We start from the raw sequence: 17,162 nt of genomic DNA, 5'->3' as shown, positions 1-17,162 counted from the left end.
TTTTTCCGCCTATCAAATGGGGTCCCCACCCTGCCGCTGTCTCGATCCCCTTCAATACCTAATCTTTCCCTAGTCCCCCATCCCCACCCTCAACAACCTCCTGAGCCCTTGGGAGGGGTCTAATTGCCTTCTGGGCACCGGGGGTGGGAGTGGTAGAGAGGGGAGGGGCAACGCCGCCGCCGCGGCCCGCGGGAGCTCCCACGCGGGTCTGAAGCAAACTCCGCGGAGCGACAGGGAGAAACTGGCCAGCCTCTGGCCTCGGACAGACCTGGATTCGAACCCGGCTTTGCTGCCCACCCCCTGCTGATTTAGAACGCTTTGGGCCTCAGGTGTTCCTTCTGTGAAATGGGAGTCCTACCAGAGACGAGGGGCAGGAAGAGCCCCGCAGAGGACTTGACCCCTATGAAGGGCCCCCCTCGGCCCCCGCGCGCCCCTTCCCCAGGCCGGGAGCCGAGTCCCTTGTCCCTCCGCCGCAGGCTCCTCCTCCGCTGACATCAGAGCCGCAGGCGGGCGGAGGGAGCCAGCGGAGCCCGAGCCCAGCCCCGGCGAGAGAACCGCGGGCGGGACTGGAGCTCGGCGGCGGGAGCTCAACCCCAGCCACCTCGGGCCTCGCAGCCAGCCCCGCGGCGGGGCAGCCGCAGGTACAGCCCGGGGGGCGTCCCGCCTTCGCCCCTGGGCGCCTAGGAGGGGCGGGCGGACCCCGCAGCCGCTGGATGCCCTCCCCCAAGGCTGAGGGGGTGTCGGGACTGGCTGGACTCTGGATGGGCAGGGCTGGTGGGCAGGGCTGGGTGGGCCCTTTCCCCCCTACCACACTGCCCCAGGCCCAGCAGGTGCCAGGCGGGCAGGTGGGGAACTGACTGGATAATGGGGGAAGGTAGGTGTGTGTGTGTGTGTGTGTGTGTGTGTGTGTGTGTGTGTGTGCAAGCAGCTGGGCCTGAATATGGAAGGAATGGGCATTTGGAGGCAGAGATGTGTGGGGGCCGTGTTGGGTGGGGTGCCCTAATGTCTTAGTAGGAGCCTGTGGATCAGACGCGGGGTTGCCCTGTGCTGGTGTGTAAGTGTATCCTTATTGGGTGGGGATGCCTGGGAATCTGTTTTAGTTGCAGATATGTGCCCAGGTGTTATGCAGGCTGGTATCTCAAGTGGGGGATGGGGTATATGATTGTGTACTGAGGATGTTTGCAGTTAGGTGTGTAAGTTGTTGGGGTTTGGTTTCCAGTACAGGAGCTTCTAGGGTATATAGGAACTGGAGGGTGAAGGGCATGAGTGAATCCTGGATGTCGCATGTGTGTGTGTTTTGTTTCTGGGTATCATCTGGTCTAGGTATATACAGATGTGTATTTCAAGGTGTGAGAGGGACCTATGGGAGGGATATTTAGGTGTGAGGATGTCTGGGGGATCATGTGTTTGGACATATGTACCAATGTCTGGGTGTACATATATTATTAGGTGTCAGGGTATCTGGGTATGGACTGTGCTGGATCTGTGGGCAGGTGTTTGGGTTCAGGGGTGTGGGTGGGGCTTGGTGTGGTGTGTCTGCGTGCAGGGATGTGTATGGAACTGTGAGGGTTGTATGTACAAGGCCTCCAGATGGTTTTCAAAACTCTGCCTCTAGAGCTAATCATCAAGTCTCATTTCCTGAAGAGGTGGCTGGCACTGAGCTCCTGCCACCGTCCACAGTCCCTGTGTACCTGGCCAAGCCCCTGTGGGAAGGAGGTTCAAGCAAAGGAGTAGGATCTCACACCAGGGACTCTAGTCAGGGCACCTTCCCCACATTGTCCTGCAAAGGAAAGAGAGAAGGAAAGTGCCCTCCCTGAGGTCACACAGCGTGCTGGGCTGTTTCCGCCTCACCTTTTGTGGGGGCCTGGGATGGGATTGAGGGGCTGTGTTCTCTGAATACCCAGTCTGGCTGCGTATTGGAAGGAGCAGCTGAGGACAGCCTTCCAATAGAGGAAGGAACCCTGTAATATCTTTGCCCTCAGCAAAATTTAGTTGGGGGCCCCAGGGAGGGGTCATTTGGGAAACTCTGGACCTCTGTTTCGGCATTCACCATCTGATAAATGGAGAAAGAACTCCCACCCTCTCCTGAAGACAGAGGTCTCAGCAGAATAAGGTATAGGCTGGATCAGGGTCAGGTGAAGTTAGGAGGGGACAGGCTGGGTGGGACCATTTCTCAGGCTGCTGAGACCCAGAGAGGGAGTCAGGTGGGAGGGGGGAAATAGGAGTCCTGGCGAGTTCCAGCTGTGGCTGCTGTTGCCGTGGCAACAGTGCAGAAGGAGCTATTTAAAACCCTGGCTGAGATATTGCTGGAAGCCCAGGCTGCCGGAAGCCCAATTTCCTAGAGACTGGGTGGGTGGGGTGGGGGGGGAGAAGGAGGAGGGAGCGGAGACACCCAAGCAATTCCCAGGGTGGGGCTGGGACATTGGGGTTCTCCGGACAGGGGCATCCTCCTGGGCTTTATGTTCTGGGGTCTTCTCTGCTGTCCTCTTGGAGGCCAAGGTCCCCAGGGATATTTGGATTTGGAGAGGGAGATACTGGGAGGTGAGCTGAATAAATGAATGAATGAGTGAATGACTTTGCTGAATAAAGGATTTTGCTGCCACCAAGGAGGATTTTTCTCTGGCATAAGGATTTGCTAAATGAATAAATGACTGGTGAATGAATGAATGTTTGTTGAATGATTTTGTTACATAAATGAATGAAAGGATGAATAGATGCAGGATGAATGATTGAATGGGGCTCCCAGTAAGTTCCCACATGGAAGTCTGGGCCCCACTGAGTCTTTTCCCTCCACCTCCCTTTCCAGGAGCCCTGGCTGTGGCCGGGGGGCAGTGGGCCATGCCGGGGGCAGTGGAAGGCCCCAGCTGGAAGCAAGCGGAGGACATTAGGGACATTTACGACTTCCGTGATGTTCTGGGAACGTGAGTCTCAGGGCTGGAGAAAATGGGGGTTGTCCCTGAGCTGAGGGATGGGGCTGGGAAGGGCCTCACTCTTGGGCCTGGCTGGTTGGGGGTGCTAAGTCCAGGGTGGTGCTTCCTCTGGCCAGTTGCTCACTACTTCCTGTTTCCCATAGCCCAGCCCTATGGCAGCCTTGCCATGGCGGATACTGGCTTTTCCCTTCTGGCTGACAGTGGATAGAACAGGAGCTGCTCTTGCCACAGCTCTGGGTTCCCATGAAGAGAAGGAAGTAGGGGAGAATGAAGGAATCCGTTTATTCAACTTGCTGCCAAGAGCTGGGAGTTCTGGCCTACGTCTGGCAACTACAGCTGGGCATGGCTCTGTTTTCGGTGCTGGGAATCCAGAAATAACTCAAACCTGGTCTCTGCCCTCAAGTTGATCCCAAACATGTGAGGGAGACAGACACATGGAAAATGCCAACGAGGTGCATGCTGGGCTCCAATTAAAGAAGGGAATGAGGACTCTGTAGAGCCCAGAGAGAGCAGTGGCTTCTGCCTGGGGGAATACTTTCTGGAGTAGGGAGCATTAGAGCTGGGTACTGGAAGATGGGTAGAAATGTACTTGTCAGAGAAAAAGGACATCCCAGGCAGAAGGAATAGCATAAGCAAAGGCTATGCAAAACATGTGGAAAGGGGTAGAGTCAGGTGGAGCTTAAAATCAGAAGCTGGGGAAGAGTGGAAGAGGCTGGAGAAGAGAGGGGAACAGGTCATGCATGGCCTTGAAAGCCAAGCTATGGAGGCTGGACTTTACCCCGCAGGCCATAAGAAGACATTTAAGACTTTTTGGCAGGTTTACAATTCAAGATGGTCACTCTGACCACAGTATGGAGGGTCATTTGGAGAGGGACAGGACTGGAAACCTGCAATGAGACTACCACAGTCACTAGTTATTCTGATGATTGAGATTTCACCATGGGAGATGCTTTTCTTTGACTTATGACCTATTATCCAAAAAGTTGTAGAAAAAATACTTTAGTAAACCCTCCTTAATCAGTGAACTTCAGTGCAACTGAGTTTATTTGTTCCTTTCTAAGAGCCTATTGTAAAGCACTGCTTTTCAAACTTTAGTGAGCATACAAATCACTCAAGGATCTTGTTAAAATGCAGATTCTAACATAGTAGGTCTGAGGTGGGACCTGAGATTCTGCATTTATAAATAGTTTCTAGGTGATGCTTATGGTATTTTAAGGTTCTAAAGGGTATTAAATTAGCCAGGACTCAAATTTCTTTAGCAGAAAAAGGAATCAATCATGCACATAATGAAAAAGTCCAGGGTATAAACTTCAGGCATGGCTGGATCCAGGGGCTCACATGATGTTATCAGGAAATTGTCTTGGACCACTTCTCAGGTCTGATTTCTTTTGTGCTGGCTTCATTTTCAAACAGGTTCTCCCCAAGTGGTAAGAAGATGACTACCATTAATTACCCTGAGGCTTACATTCTACCAGCTTAGCAGGAAAGAGCACCACATTTGCAAAGTGCCAATAACCTGGCTTGCATCACATGACCTAATCACTGGGGCCAGGGCACAGACTACTCTGATTGGCGCTAGAGGATGGATGAATGATGCGGAGAGTCTCATCCTACCTCCTTGGTCCAGAGGTGGTCACAGAACCCATAGGGGATGGAGGGAAACTGGGGTTCCAGTTCCCTGTCTCATGAATACTTCTCCCTGCAGGGGGGCCTTCTCAGAGGTAATCCTGGCAGAAGATAAAAGGACTCAGAAGCTGGTGGCCATCAAATGCATTGCCAAGAAGGCTCTGGAGGGCAAGGAGGGCAGCATGGAAAATGAGATTGCTGTGCTGCACAAGTGCGTGAGCCATAGCCTGTCCCTGCCCAGGCTGACCCTGCCCTGGCCCTTCCCATCCTCATCCGACCCCTTCTTTGGGCAAATCATTTAACCTGAGCCTCAAATTACTCATTTATAAAATGGGGTAATGATCTCCACTTGTCAAGGTTGTGGAGAGCAGCAGAGGCCCTTTATTTCAAGTGTCTGGCACAATAGTTAACATGACAGATGTGATTGAGATGTCATTGCTTATTTACAGAAGTTTAATCTGATCAATCAGGTCTAAAGGTCAATCCTTGAACAGGGCTTGAACCTATATATCTCAGCTGGTGTTATCGCTAGACCCACCCCCGGTTCTCCCACATGATAAGTCACTCAGCAAGTTCAGAAATGCCTCTGTGCTGACCTTCTGACTAAATCAACACCTGGTCTAAGAATTGCTCACGTGGTATGAAACTTCCTGCCTCACTAGAAAGCTTATAGAGAATCTTCATTCTCTTCCCTGAGCTTTCCAACCACCCTGTGAAGGGACAAAATGATCATTTCCACTATTGGTGGTAGGGGTGAGGGAATTGAAGCCCAGAGAAGGCAAAGGACTTGTCCAAGGTTAAAGTAAGTGTGCAGCAGAGCCATCTTCCATCAAGCTCAATCACCATCATTGGTGAATTTTTGAACATTTACTATGTGCCGGGCACTATGCCAAGCATCTTACCTTGCCTGCATTATCTCATGTGATCCTCACCCCAACTCTTTGAAGGAAGTACTATCATTGGCTTCATATTATAGATGAAGAAACTGAGGCTCAGAGACATTACACTCAATTCAATGAATATTCATGAGCACCTAGTCTGTACCAGGTGCTGGAGGAACAGTGGTGAGCAGGATAAAGCCCCTGGTCTCATGCAGGCTGACAGACTTATCAAGACAGAAAGATTTAAAAATCATGTATTGATCCAGCACTGTGAGGTGAAAAGACTTGTCCCCAAATAGCACGTAGTATAGGCAAGTTTGGACCCAAGTCTGTCCGATGCCAGAGTCTAGTGTTTACCTTTGTGCTCTCCTGCCTTCTAACACATTATAATCAACTGTGGTAAGTCAGCTTTTCCCTTTGGGATCCAGATCCTTGGTTTTCAGCTGGTGATCCTTCAAGGTGAGGGTGGGAAGGTGGCTGAGCTGTCCTCAGCTCTGAACCACCTCATTTCTCCATTCAGGATCAAGCACCCCAACATTGTTGCCCTGGATGACATCTATGAGAGTGGGGGTCACCTCTACCTCATTATGCAGCTGTGAGTAACCCAGCCTCTAACCCTTCCTCACATCTCTCTCTGCTGCCCCTCCCGAGCCCCCCTGCTTCTCTCTTGGTCAGACTGCTCTGCTCTCTGCTGCAGGGTGTCAGGAGGAGAGCTGTTTGACCGCATTGTGGAAAAAGGCTTCTACACAGAGCGGGACGCCAGCCGCCTTATATTCCAGGTGCTGGATGCTGTCAAGTATCTGCACGACCTGGGCATTGTACACCGGGACCTCAAGGTGAGGTGTGAGGGTGTGGTGAGCTTGAGCACCCAGGGGTGGGGCTCTGCGTACTTCTCACTTGGGTAACTTTCACCCCTTTGCCGAGCCTTGGCTTCCCATCTGCAAAATGGACCTTTTAAGCCCTAAACTGCTTCCTCCCATTCCAGTTCAGACACTCAAAAGGACACAAAGGTGAACTCTGTCATTTTATCCAAATAATGTCTTGTGTCTTTTTCTGATAATAAAATTTCCACTTGCTCTTTGTGGAAAACTTGGGAGAGCAAAACATAATGAAAAAAGCTAGAAACATCTGAAATCCTACTTCTCAGAGATTATGATGGGGTTCACCTTGTGTAGTACCTCTCGTTCCAGTCTAGAGAGGGCCAGATCTGGGGTGAGACAGATCTGAGTTTGAATCCTGGCCCTGTTACTCCCTAACTGTAGGTTCTCAGGCAAGTCAATTTTCCTCTCAAGGCATCAGTGTCCTCATCTGTAAGGTGGGATTATTCGGGCTGGTCTGGTAGGGGTGTGATAAGGATGACATGAAATCAAGCATTACCACAAGATCTAGCACACAGTAGGTGCTCAAAAATTATTTATTTAGTGTTTCACAGTAAGTATCTGAGGTTTCCAGGAAATTCCCTCCCACATCTTCATGGCCCTTGTCCTTACTAGAATTTTTCATCTCTTTGAGAACTTCCTTTAGTTTTTTGCACCTCCAACCAAGATAGCAGCTGTGAAGCCACAGTGGCTTTTGGGGGCCCACTGTTTCGCAGGGGGTACTTGGGAGGACAGAAGGTTCTGCCAGCCTCTGGCCATCTCTGACTGCCCCTTCCCCTCCCTCCTGCCCTCTAAGCCAGAGAACCTGCTGTACTACAGCCTGGATGAAGACTCCAAGATCATGATCTCCGACTTTGGCCTCTCCAAGATGGAGGACCCCAGCAGTGTACTCTCCACGGCCTGCGGGACCCCGGGATACGTGGGTGCGGAGGGCCCTGGGCTGGGGCCATGGGCAGGGGAGGAACCAGGAGCTGCAGGGCAGAGATTTGTCACCACCATGTCCTTTTCCCTCCATAGCTCCTGAGGTCCTGGCCCAGAAGCCTTACAGCAAGGCAGTGGATTGCTGGTCCATTGGAGTCATCGCCTATATCCTGTGAGTGGGGGCCTGGCCATTGGGGTGTATGCTCCAGAGTTCTCTTCTCCCCTACTTTGCTCTCTTCCTCCCCTCTGTTCCTTCTTCTTTCCTGCCATCCACATTTTTGTTTACCAATTAATGACTAATATTACTTCATTCAAAAGATACTATGTTTCAGGCATTGCACCAAGCACTGGGGATTTAGCACAGAACAGAACGAAGTGCCTGCCCTCAGGGAGCAGACACGCTAGTAGGGGAGAGACAAGTAAATAAACAAGTAAACAAGTAAATAAATCCCTAAAATGTCAGGTGGTAAAAAGTGCTATAAAGAAAAATGAAGCAGGGTAGGGAGAGGGGGGGTGGAAGCCATTTTAGATTAAAAGGTCAGGGAAGGCCTCTCTTAGGTGACATTTGAGTGGCATCCTGAATGAAGTGAATGAGCCAGACGTGAACAGCAAGTGCAAAGGCCCTGAGGAAGGGAAGATAGTGGCATGTTAAAAAACAGAAAGTGGAGGTGGACAGAAGAGAACAAGGCAGAGAGGGGTAGATTCCCCCAGCCCCCTTTGTAAAAGGGGGCACTCCTTCCTGTGGGTCTTGCCTGACCCCTGGGACTGCCCCAAAGCTCCATCCCGGAGCCAATGGGTACACTGAAAATGGAAATGAGGATGAGTTTCTCCCTGCCCAGGCTCTGCGGTTACCCCCCCTTCTATGACGAGAATGATGCCAAACTCTTTGAACAGATTTTGAAGGCCGAGTACGAGTTTGACTCTCCTTACTGGGACGACATCTCTGACTCTGGTATTTGGAGCTTTGCCTTCTTCCCCTGGGCCCTACCTCTGGTGCCTTCCTCATCTGCTTTGGGGGTTTCCTCACTGCCTTCCTTCAGTCAATTCCCCGGCCCCAGACTAAAAGCTGTCTTTGAGACACCCACCCTGGGTTCTTCCCTCTGCCTGGCCCTGCTTTGAGAAACCTATAGGCATTCATTCATTCAGTCTTCAAACATAGTATTTTTGAAAATACCTCCCCCACTGACATCCTAATGCCTAAAACACCACATAAAAGTTTTCGTCTGTCCTTTTGTGCCTCCTAGGAGGGGGCAAACCTGTGAAATCATTATCACTCATTTATACATCAGTGTGATTACACTGAGTAGAATCTTTTATAAGAACAAGTTTTTCTTAAGGGAAAAAGGAGAGAGTTGGGAGGCTGGGGTGCTTGGAGGGCTTAAAGAAAGAACGGGGGGGGCGGGGTGGTGCATGGACAGATCTGGCCTCTTGTCTTGCTTGGATGTCAGGCCAGACCTGAGGGAGTGGGTTCTGTTTTGGGGGTGTCAACAGACACTGCCATGTTCTTTCTGTCTTTGCTTTTGTCTTGGGGGTTCAGCCAAAGACTTCATCCGGCACTTGATGGAGAAGGACCCAGAGAAGAGGTTCACCTGTGAGCAGGCCTTGCAGCACCCATGGTGAGAACTCCCATGAGCTGTGAACTGGGGTGGGGCCTTGGGTCCCCAGGCCTGCCTCTGCCTTCACAGACAACCCTCCACATACCCCTACCCTAGGATTGCAGGAGATACGGCTTTAGATAAGAATATTCACCAGTCAGTGAGTGAGCAGATCAAGAAGAACTTTGCCAAGAGCAAGTGGAAGGTGAGCCACATTCTTCGTCCTGGGTTCCAGCCTCCCCAGGACTCCTCCCCACCCTGAACCATGCCTTAGCTTACACAACACCTAACATCAAGTTGGGCACACAGTAACTGCTCAAGGGCTTACCGAAGAACCTTTCATTCGCTCAGTGCTCCCTGACACCTATTCCAGTGAGGGTCCCTGACCTCCAAGTTTAGAGGGACCACAGTATATAATTCTTAAGGAGACATCCAACCTACAGGGTCCTGGAAAGGGCATAAAGGTGGTGATGGCCTGACAGGCCTGACAGCTGAGTAGGAATTAGCCAGGCACAGTAGAATAATGTCTAAGGCAGAAGGAACCAACGTACAAAGGGCCAAGGGCAAGAGTGTGGCCATTCAAGGAAGTGCCGGTGCTAAGCATGGCTGGACTGGAGGGGCTGTGGGGGCCAGGCTGCTCAGGGTCTCAAGTGCCACAGTGGAGCTCTGACTTGATCCTGACAATGCTGAGGAGCCCTGGAAGGATTTTCAGCAGGAATTTGCCCTTTAGAAAGGGCTCTCAGGATGCAGAGGGGCATGGAGTGAAGGCTGGGAGACCCCTTAGGAGGATGTGGCAGAGATGCAGGCAGGAGACAGTGTGGGCTGGACCAGAGCAGAGGCAACAGGAACAGAGAACAGTGGTTGGTCCAGGAGTCGATTAGGAGGTGGAACTGACAAGAAGTGGTGGCAGAATGGATGTTGCGGTGAGAAGAAATGTCAAGGGCTGGCCAGGAACTTGTCTTGGGGGGATGACTTTGGTTTTGGACATGGTGAATTTGAGAGGTATATGGGGACATCTAGGTGGATATGTTGAATAATGATATATACATACCTGGGCAAGTTACTTAACCTCTCTGTGCCTCAGTTTCCTCCTCTGACAATGTGCTCACCTCAAAGGCTTTTGTGAGGATTAAACGAATTACTATGTAAAGTGCTTAGAACGATGCCTGACACATAATTCTTGTTTGCTATTATGTGAATATGAATTAATCATATATAAAAAGTTATATATCTGTTTATATATATACTTTTTATATATGTGGGTAAATATGTAATATGGCTGAATATAATTTAATAAAGCCTTGCAGATATTTCAGGTGGTTTTAGAGGATCAATCACTAACACTTGAAAAGAGCAGAACCCCTACAAGAATCCCCCCACCAGACCCTGCCCCATGATCTCCCACTCTCTCAAAAGTCCCTTCTCCCCCCTCGCCCCACAGCAAGCCTTCAATGCCACAGCTGTGGTACGGCACATGAGGAAGCTGCAGCTGGGCACCAGCCAGGAGGGGCAGGGACCGGCGGCGAGCCATGGGGAGCTGCTGACACCAGCAACTGGGGGTAAGGACCAGGACTCTGTGGAAGGGCACGGGTGGTCTATGAAGAGGCACCCAGGCTGGAGTGGAGGGTCTGCTTTTACTGCCAACTCTGTTCTCTCTTCCCATGTAGGGCCAGCGGCTGGCTGCTGCTGTCGAGACTGCTGTGTGGAGCAGGGCCCGGAACTGTCCCCCAGACTGTCCCCCCAGCTCTAGGTCCCTGGATCTAGGGTCAGGATCTCCTGTGTGGGAGAGACTGGGGGCAGCTCGCTCCCCTTCTCTCCTTAAACTGGGGCTACCTGGCTTCACCCCCGACCCCTTCCCTACCACTCCTCCACTGCGTTTTCCATACAAATGTTTCTATTTTATTGTTCCTTCTTGTAATAAAGGGAAGAGGATGAAACCATAGGTAGCTTTGTCTCCCCATACAACCCCCACCCCACACTGTTGTGCAAACTGCTTGATTTGAGGGCGCCTCGCCCCTGAGGTAGTTGCAAGGAGCCCCCTTCCCAACATGAGGCTGGATGGCGGAGAGCACGGGGAACGGAGGTGAAAGGTACTGGGAGAATCCCTTTGTCCTGTGCCCTCCACCTAGACTTCGGGCCCTGTGGATCTCTTTCTGCGCTTTGCTGGTGCTTCTTGGTGGGGCTGACGCAGGTCAGCACTGAACAGCACCTGGGGGCAGGGGGAAGAGTCTGTGTGGGGACAGGGTACACTGGGTTCAGCGCCGGTGGGGCTGGTGGTACTGTGGGGAGACATAAAACTCCTGGGGAGCAGGGCCAGAGCAACACAAGTCCACTAGAGTTGGGGCTGGAGATGGAGGGTAGAGAATCCTTTAGGGTCACTTGAGGCATCAACAGTAGAAGAGTCCCCTGGGTCAGGGCTTGGGGAGAAGTCCTATGGGGTCTGGGCTGGAGGAGGAGAGGAAGCCTAGGTATACTCACTGCTTGGGCCCAGCCAGCATAAGGTCCCCAAAGGCTCCGGAAAAAGTTTCCTAAGTCAGAGGTAATGAGGCAAAACAAATTGGCCCCTCGCATTCCCCATCCACAGGGACAGGGTATTACAGAGAGGTGTGAGAAGTTTCCACCACCTGCCCTGGCATCTCCCTCTCTCCTTACCTAGTTCCTTGTTGGCCTGGGGGCTTGGACCCTTGGCCTGGGTTGTTGTGGGGTGCCAGCTGTAGTCACGTTGAGCGATCTGCCACACATGGACATCCACGGGAACGGCCTGGGGCTTGTCTAGGGCCATCAAACAGATACAGTCGGCCACCTTTGACAGAGACAGAGTGAGCGAGCCTCAGAGGAGGAATGGTAGGATCCAGGCAGCATCCTGTTTCTAGCCCGAAAGCCAGGTATACTTCCTCCTCCACTCTGAGGTTACTATTATTCTATATTCTCAATCAATATATACCATCTATTAATAATTTTAAATATAGCTGTGATGAGAGTGCTACTGCATGAACATTATGTAGGCCAAGTTCTCATAACCTGGGAAGAAGCTGGTACTCTATTCACTTTGCAGATAAGAAAACTGAGGTTCTGAAAGGTGAAGTGGCTTGGCCCAAGTTACCTGGCTAAGAAGAGGCAGAACAAAGGTTTAATGTTAGAGTGCAGTTCAGAGCCCATTAAAAAAAAAGTTCTTTAAACAAAAACTACAGAGAAGTATACAGACGAAAACAATAAATGCCAGATTCTCAATTATCTTGTTGAAATTAAACAAAAAGTTTTATAAGTACATATAATTTCAAGAGAAGAATAAAATGAAAAGTAGAAATATCTATGTGTCTTCCCAAAGGTAACCACTATTAAGTTTCCTGTGATTCCTTCCAGAAATTTCTGTGTATATATATAGCAGTGTATATATGCACCTGAACAAATGGCCTTTGTAACAAATGCATTCAAAGGGCAATGTCCTTTGTACCCTTTTTGCATTTTCTCTAATAAAATATCTGCTTGTATCCTTTCTCCTTCCTGCTCTGCCTCCAGAAGCTGAGCCTGCACCCAGCTCTCAGGCCTGTCTTGTCTCCTACTCTGTTTCTCTCTACATGGGTAGTGAGGGTAGCTCCTATCCCCCTGGAGCCTCACCTTGGTGCCCACCCCAGGCAGGGTGCAGAGGGCCTTGTGGGCCTCTTCATAGGGGACCTTACGCAGCTGCTGCAGCCAGGGCAGCCCGCCCTGTTCTTCAAGGATGGCTCGGGCACTGGCATTCACGTAGCGGGCACGGTACCCAAGGCCCAGCTTCCTGAGCTTAGCCTCCACCTCTGGCCCTGGGGGGGGAGGGGGGAGACACGAGTCAGACATACTCAAATCCTTTATGTCCTCATGCTAGTGTGAGCCCTCCAACCCACAGGAATGCTTTCCCTAAGCACCCTTCTCCCACCTCACCACCCTCTGGGAGACCCCAGGACACTTGCATGTGCAAAGGACAGGGTTAAGGCCTGGGTTCTACCCCTCTACAAATGTTTTCCGAGCACCTACTATGTGTTGGGCACTAGAGCAGGGACTCAAAAGAACTTGCTGCCCTGGAGGAACTCCCCAATTGAGTTTCTTAACCTTTCCAAAGGGTTGTTCACACCCATGATCTAAAATAATAGTGATAATAGCAATAGCTTCTATGATCAAGGGCTGGGTCTCAAATACAGGCAAAGTGCTTTAACTACATTATCACACTTACTTTTCTCAAGGACCCTGATGATAGTACTGTTGTTTTCCTATTTCACAGATGGAGAAAATGAGGGCTTAGAAGAGGTAAAGTGACTTGCTCAAGAAAGGACACGGTGGAGATGGGATCTGCACCTGGGTCTGGGACACCAGCTCCTGTGCTCTAAACCTGCTTCACTCATCCCTCACACCCTTCTAGACAGGAATTGTTTTTACCATCCTACAAACAAGTTAAGAGAAGCCTGAAGAGGTGAATGAATTTCTTTAGGTCTTATGACTGCTAAGCTGGGAGCTAAGGCCCAAGACTGGGTTTCTAAGCACCACAAACATCTCTTTCCTCCAGGCAGGCTGTCTCCTTACTATGCATTCCCTAAGCACTTTCCCTAGCTTGGTCCTCACCAACTGCCAACTGAGATACCTGTCTCAGTAAAAACTTGCCTCACAAGGCTGCTGTGAAGAATACATGTGTTCTTGGATACAAAATTGTTGTATTCAATATAGAGATAGCAACTTGAATTTTCTCCATATTTCCCATACGCCAAACAAAGTGCTAGGTACAGTATGTGTATTCCTTTACTCAACCCTTGTGACAACTCCGATAGGTTATTATCCCATCTGGCAGATACAGAAACAGAGGCGCAGGGAGGCTAAATAAGTGCCAAAGTTGGGATTCAGACTCAGACAGTCTGTTTCTAGAAAGCGTGTGTAGTGGCTCTCTCTATGGAGCACACCAGTGCCTTTCCTCACCCCCTTAGTCTAAGTTCCAAGGGCCATTCTTTTGCCTCTAACTTGTTTCCTGAACCCATTTCTTCTACAGCTCACTTCTACCTTTGTGACTTTCTAAATAAGCTTTCTCTTAAAAAAAAGTATGTGCATTTAACCCCAAACTACTGTACACTGCATATGGATGTTTTCCTGACGAAGCATTGAACCCAGGGGGCAAAAAGCAGAGTAGTGAGGTGCTGACATTTCAGGGACAGATGGGGAGGGTGAGGTGTGACTGGCACTGATAGAAACAGGTAGGGTGATTCTAGATGAGGGAAGTCTTTGGGAAGGCAGGAAACTTTGAAATGGGAGATGGGAGCCAGGGGACAACTGAACAGACCCTAAAAGCTGTTGGTGGGCCTTGGGGCAGGCACCCACCTACTCACCAGCCAGTGCCTGCAGGCTGGGGAAGCCATGGTAGGTGACATCATCGAGCTGGATGAGCTGAGGTCCGAAGGCCTGGCAGAGCCTCTCCACCATGCCAGTGATGCGGGCAATGTTGTTGTTGGAGGAACAGATGAAGGAGAAAAGGCACTCAATGGGGTCCTGTTGTAGGAGCCGAACACCTGAGGATCAGAAAGGCAGGGAGTAGGAGAAGCACCTGCTGTAGGGTGTGACCTCCTCTCAACCCTCAGTTCCTAGGCACCTAGGTTCCCAGGGGAATGAGAGACAACAGTGTTAAAGAAAGCAACACCAGAGCTCTCATTCCTCACAGCATCTTGTGAGATCTGGGTCATTATCCCATCCCACAGATAAAGAAGCCACAATATAAGCACTATAAGGGTGGGGATTTGTGTCCATTTTGCTCACTGCTATATTCCCAGTCACATAGTAGATCCTCTGTAATATTTATAGAATGATGTGACTTGCCCCAGGTCATACATCCAGAATTTGGGTCAGTATCCTTGTCACTCCATGATGGTGATCAGCAAGACAATCATAATAGTAATAATAACTACTATGTGTTAGGCACTATTCTAAACAATTTACATGTATTAGTTTATTTAATCTTCATAAAATCCTATGAGGTAGATATAATCCCCATTTTACAGATGGTGAAACTCAGTCACCTAACCAAACTACAAGAACCCCAACCAAACCCCTGTCCCAGGCCCTGTACTCACCTTGGAATTTCTGAGCCACCTTTTGGAAGTGCGGGTCCACGGAACTCCAATGGCGATACAATTGCGCCAGGCTGACATCCAGCTGGAAGTACTGGCGCAGGGCCTTTAGCTCTTCTGGTGTGGGCCTACCAATCTGGCCCTTTTCTCCTCGGTACACAGTGCAGTAGAGCTGCTCCTCAGTCTGGGTCAGTGTCCATACCTGGTCGGCCAGCACGCCACTCCAATGCGCAGGGTTTTGCTCCCTCCACCTGAGACCCCAGGCACAGGGCAGCCCTAGTACTCAGTTTCCCATCCTGCACCCTTTGGGGCCCTCCCATCCTACAACCTCTCCATATACAAAACTTATTTATGAATTGAAAAGTGCTTTCTTTTACATCATTTGATCCTCACAACAACACTGCACAGGCTTCTTTACAAAAGTAACTATTTTTCCACCCTTCCAACAATCACCCGGCTATCAAAAAAAAAAAAAAGGTAACAGGTTCTCCACCGTGTCTCGGTTTCCTCTTTCGTACCCTGAGGTTTCTTCCATCACATCCAACAGTCCTTTGCACTCCAGGCCAGGGTCACTCACCGGAAGGATTGTCCGGAAGCCAGAACCAAGTCCAGGCGCAGCTCAGAGCGTGGACAGGGGATGGAGGCCCATAGGGCCGGGACGGAGGATAGAGTTCGATGCCCCATGCTACCGGGCAAAAGGGAGCAGGCTAATATTTCCACATCAGGCTCCGCCCCAAAGTGGCCCCGCTCACTCAGAACCAGATCTACTGGCAGCAGACCACGCCCACCAAGAGTCCAGGAACACGAAGGCCCCGCCCACCAAATCCTCGCCTCTGAATCTGTTTATCTAAGGTCCGCCTGTTTTAATTCCTCCACTCCCTGCAGGCCCCGCCCCCTACAACCCAACAAAGCCCCGCCCCTTCCACTCTGTCCCACCTTCTTCGGTCCTAAACCTCCCACCCCCCCAAGTCCCCACCTTGCTCACCCCTCTACCCATAAGCTGCAGCTAGTTTGCGAAACGCGCGCAAGCGCACTCTTCCGGCTTTTCCGGGGGCTGACGTCGCTCTTACCGGAAGTAGGGCTCATGTCCGGTTTATTGGATCCAGAGGTAGCCAATCCGTGGGGAAATAAGAAGCGCCAATGAGAACTGGTGTGGCGGCGAAAAGGTGGGCCTTCCCGACGCGCCTCAGCGGTTAGCGCGCGCTGGGCTCGCTGCCGGCTCGCTCTGGGCCTTTCTTCTGCATGGCAGCGTGTCCCCACCGACCGGGCGCACAGTGCGCCCTCAGGCTCCTGTCCTCGCTGCCTGATGTCCTCAGACTTGGAGACCCGTACAACCAAATCCTATCCCCCGCCATCTTCGGAGAGCCTTTCTGCACCGAGCCTCTCCAGTCTGCTATTTGCTCACCTCAATCCTCCTCCGATGAACCCCTCCTCACTGAGAATAGGATCCGGATCCGAACACAGCTCCAGCCCACCGAGCCCCTGGGAAGAGTCTCCACAGCGTCTGTCTCCTGAGGATTCTGTCTTCGCGCCCGCGGGTCTTAGGCCTCCTCACAGACTTCGCTTGGAGGCCTGACTCCTCAGATCGCCCCGCCTCTCCTGTAGCCTGCCATCGCTGCTCCCTCGTCTCTCCTTTCCTTCAGCGCTCCACCATCTCACACTGCCGAGCCAAATGCGGCCTGTGTAGGGGCTTTCTCTGGAACTGGGAGAGGCAACTCAGAGTGCAAGCACAAGTGTGTGGCCGAGGCAGCCAGTGTGCCTAGCCTGGTTGCCAGGGCCGGCTGCCTTAGCCCAGGAAAGATGTAATTTATTCTCTTGGAGAAAGTCACAAAAATTTAGGAGACCTGCTCTTTTATCTGGGCGACTTAAAAAAATTTTTAAATATATCTTTATTGATTTCAGAGATTGGAAGGGAGAGAGAGACATCAATGATGAGAGTTGTCATTGGTCGGCTGCCTCCCGCATGCGCCTGACTGGGGATGGAGTCCCCGGTATCCTGGAAACTAGGTCGAGGCTCAACTGCTGAGCCACGCCTGGCTGGGCAATCCAGGCAACATTTTTACATTCTAGCATAGTGATTTTTGGTTGCTGTATGATTACACTACAGATTCCTTAAGGGCAAGATTTGCAACTGATTTATCTTTGTGCCCCACTCACATTACCTAGCAGGGAGTACCAGGAATTTGGTATCATCAGGCATGCTGTTGTCTCTGTTCCACTCCTCAGTAGCTCCAAAACCCTCCCACTAGTT

The 17,162-nt window shown here is 51.0% G+C and overlaps 2 protein-coding genes across 10 annotated transcripts; one reads left to right on the top strand and one right to left on the bottom strand.

The window, feature by feature from the left end:
• Positions 1–496: 496 nt before the first annotated feature.
• On the top strand, positions 497–11,991 carry CAMK1 (calcium/calmodulin dependent protein kinase I). 3 transcript variants are annotated; one of them, XM_081160195.1, is made up of 12 exons: positions 497–641; positions 2,807–2,921; positions 4,636–4,767; positions 5,958–6,032; positions 6,135–6,273; positions 7,112–7,238; positions 7,333–7,408; positions 8,076–8,188; positions 8,774–8,852; positions 8,949–9,036; positions 10,273–10,390; positions 10,499–11,991. In XM_081160195.1, the coding sequence occupies exons 2-12, from the start codon at positions 2,839–2,841 to the stop codon at positions 10,579–10,581; spliced, it is 1,113 nt and encodes a 370-aa protein (XP_081016321.1). In that variant the 5' UTR covers positions 497–641; positions 2,807–2,838; the 3' UTR covers positions 10,582–11,991. The 3 variants fall into 3 exon arrangements, with proteins under 3 accessions (XP_081016321.1, XP_081016322.1, XP_081016320.1); XM_081160194.1 differs by having other exon boundaries at positions 572–874; positions 10,499–10,772; XM_081160196.1 differs by lacking the exon at positions 8,076–8,188 and having other exon boundaries at positions 7,112–7,234; positions 10,499–10,772.
• OGG1 (8-oxoguanine DNA glycosylase) lies at positions 7,413–15,967 on the bottom strand. Of its 7 annotated transcripts, none has more exons than XR_014000414.1 (8): positions 15,489–15,666; positions 14,915–15,162; positions 14,177–14,356; positions 12,450–12,631; positions 11,484–11,634; positions 11,311–11,359; positions 9,883–9,952; positions 7,413–7,499 (listed from the first exon to the last, which is right to left on the bottom strand). XR_014000414.1 is itself a non-coding variant. In XM_081160197.1 (8 exons), exons 2-8 carry the CDS (start codon positions 15,593–15,595, stop codon positions 10,957–10,959), a joined length of 1,002 nt encoding a protein of 333 aa, XP_081016323.1. In that variant the 5' UTR covers position 15,596; positions 15,897–15,967; the 3' UTR covers positions 10,950–10,956. The 7 variants fall into 7 exon arrangements, 4 of the variants coding, with proteins under 4 accessions (XP_081016324.1, XP_081016326.1, XP_081016323.1 ...); XR_014000415.1 differs by lacking the exon at positions 7,413–7,499 and adding an exon at positions 7,775–7,859; XM_081160197.1 differs by lacking the exons at positions 7,413–7,499; positions 9,883–9,952 and adding exons at positions 10,950–11,040; positions 15,897–15,967 and having other exon boundaries at positions 11,310–11,359; positions 15,489–15,596.
• Between the last annotated feature and the right edge of the window lie 1,195 nt (positions 15,968–17,162).

Source organism: Miniopterus schreibersii (genome assembly GCF_964146895.1).
Source record: "Miniopterus schreibersii genome assembly, chromosome: 15".
Taxonomy (NCBI): Eukaryota; Metazoa; Chordata; class Mammalia; order Chiroptera; family Miniopteridae; genus Miniopterus; species Miniopterus schreibersii.
This window is presented reverse-complemented; position numbering and strand designations above follow the sequence as displayed.

Bases quoted from the DNA above. Each gene is read 5' to 3' on its own strand.
- CAMK1 (XM_081160194.1), top strand. The intron at 8,189-8,773 runs GTATTTGGAGCT...TTGGGGGTTCAG, and splicing joins GGACGACATCTCTGACTCTG to CCAAAGACTTCATCCGGCAC. The intron at 9,037-10,272 runs GTGAGCCACATT...CTCGCCCCACAG, and splicing joins TTGCCAAGAGCAAGTGGAAG to CAAGCCTTCAATGCCACAGC.
- OGG1 (XM_081160197.1), bottom strand. From the start codon at position 15,595: ATGGGGCATCGAACTCTATCCTCCGTCCCGGCCCTATGGGCCTCCATC. The intron at 11,360-11,483 runs GTAAGGAGAGAG...CCTCTGACTTAG, and splicing joins CCAGGCCAACAAGGAACTAG to GAAACTTTTTCCGGAGCCTT. The intron at 11,041-11,309 runs GTGAGTATACCT...CCCTGCCCCCAG, and splicing joins ATGCTGGCTGGGCCCAAGCA to GTGCTGTTCAGTGCTGACCT.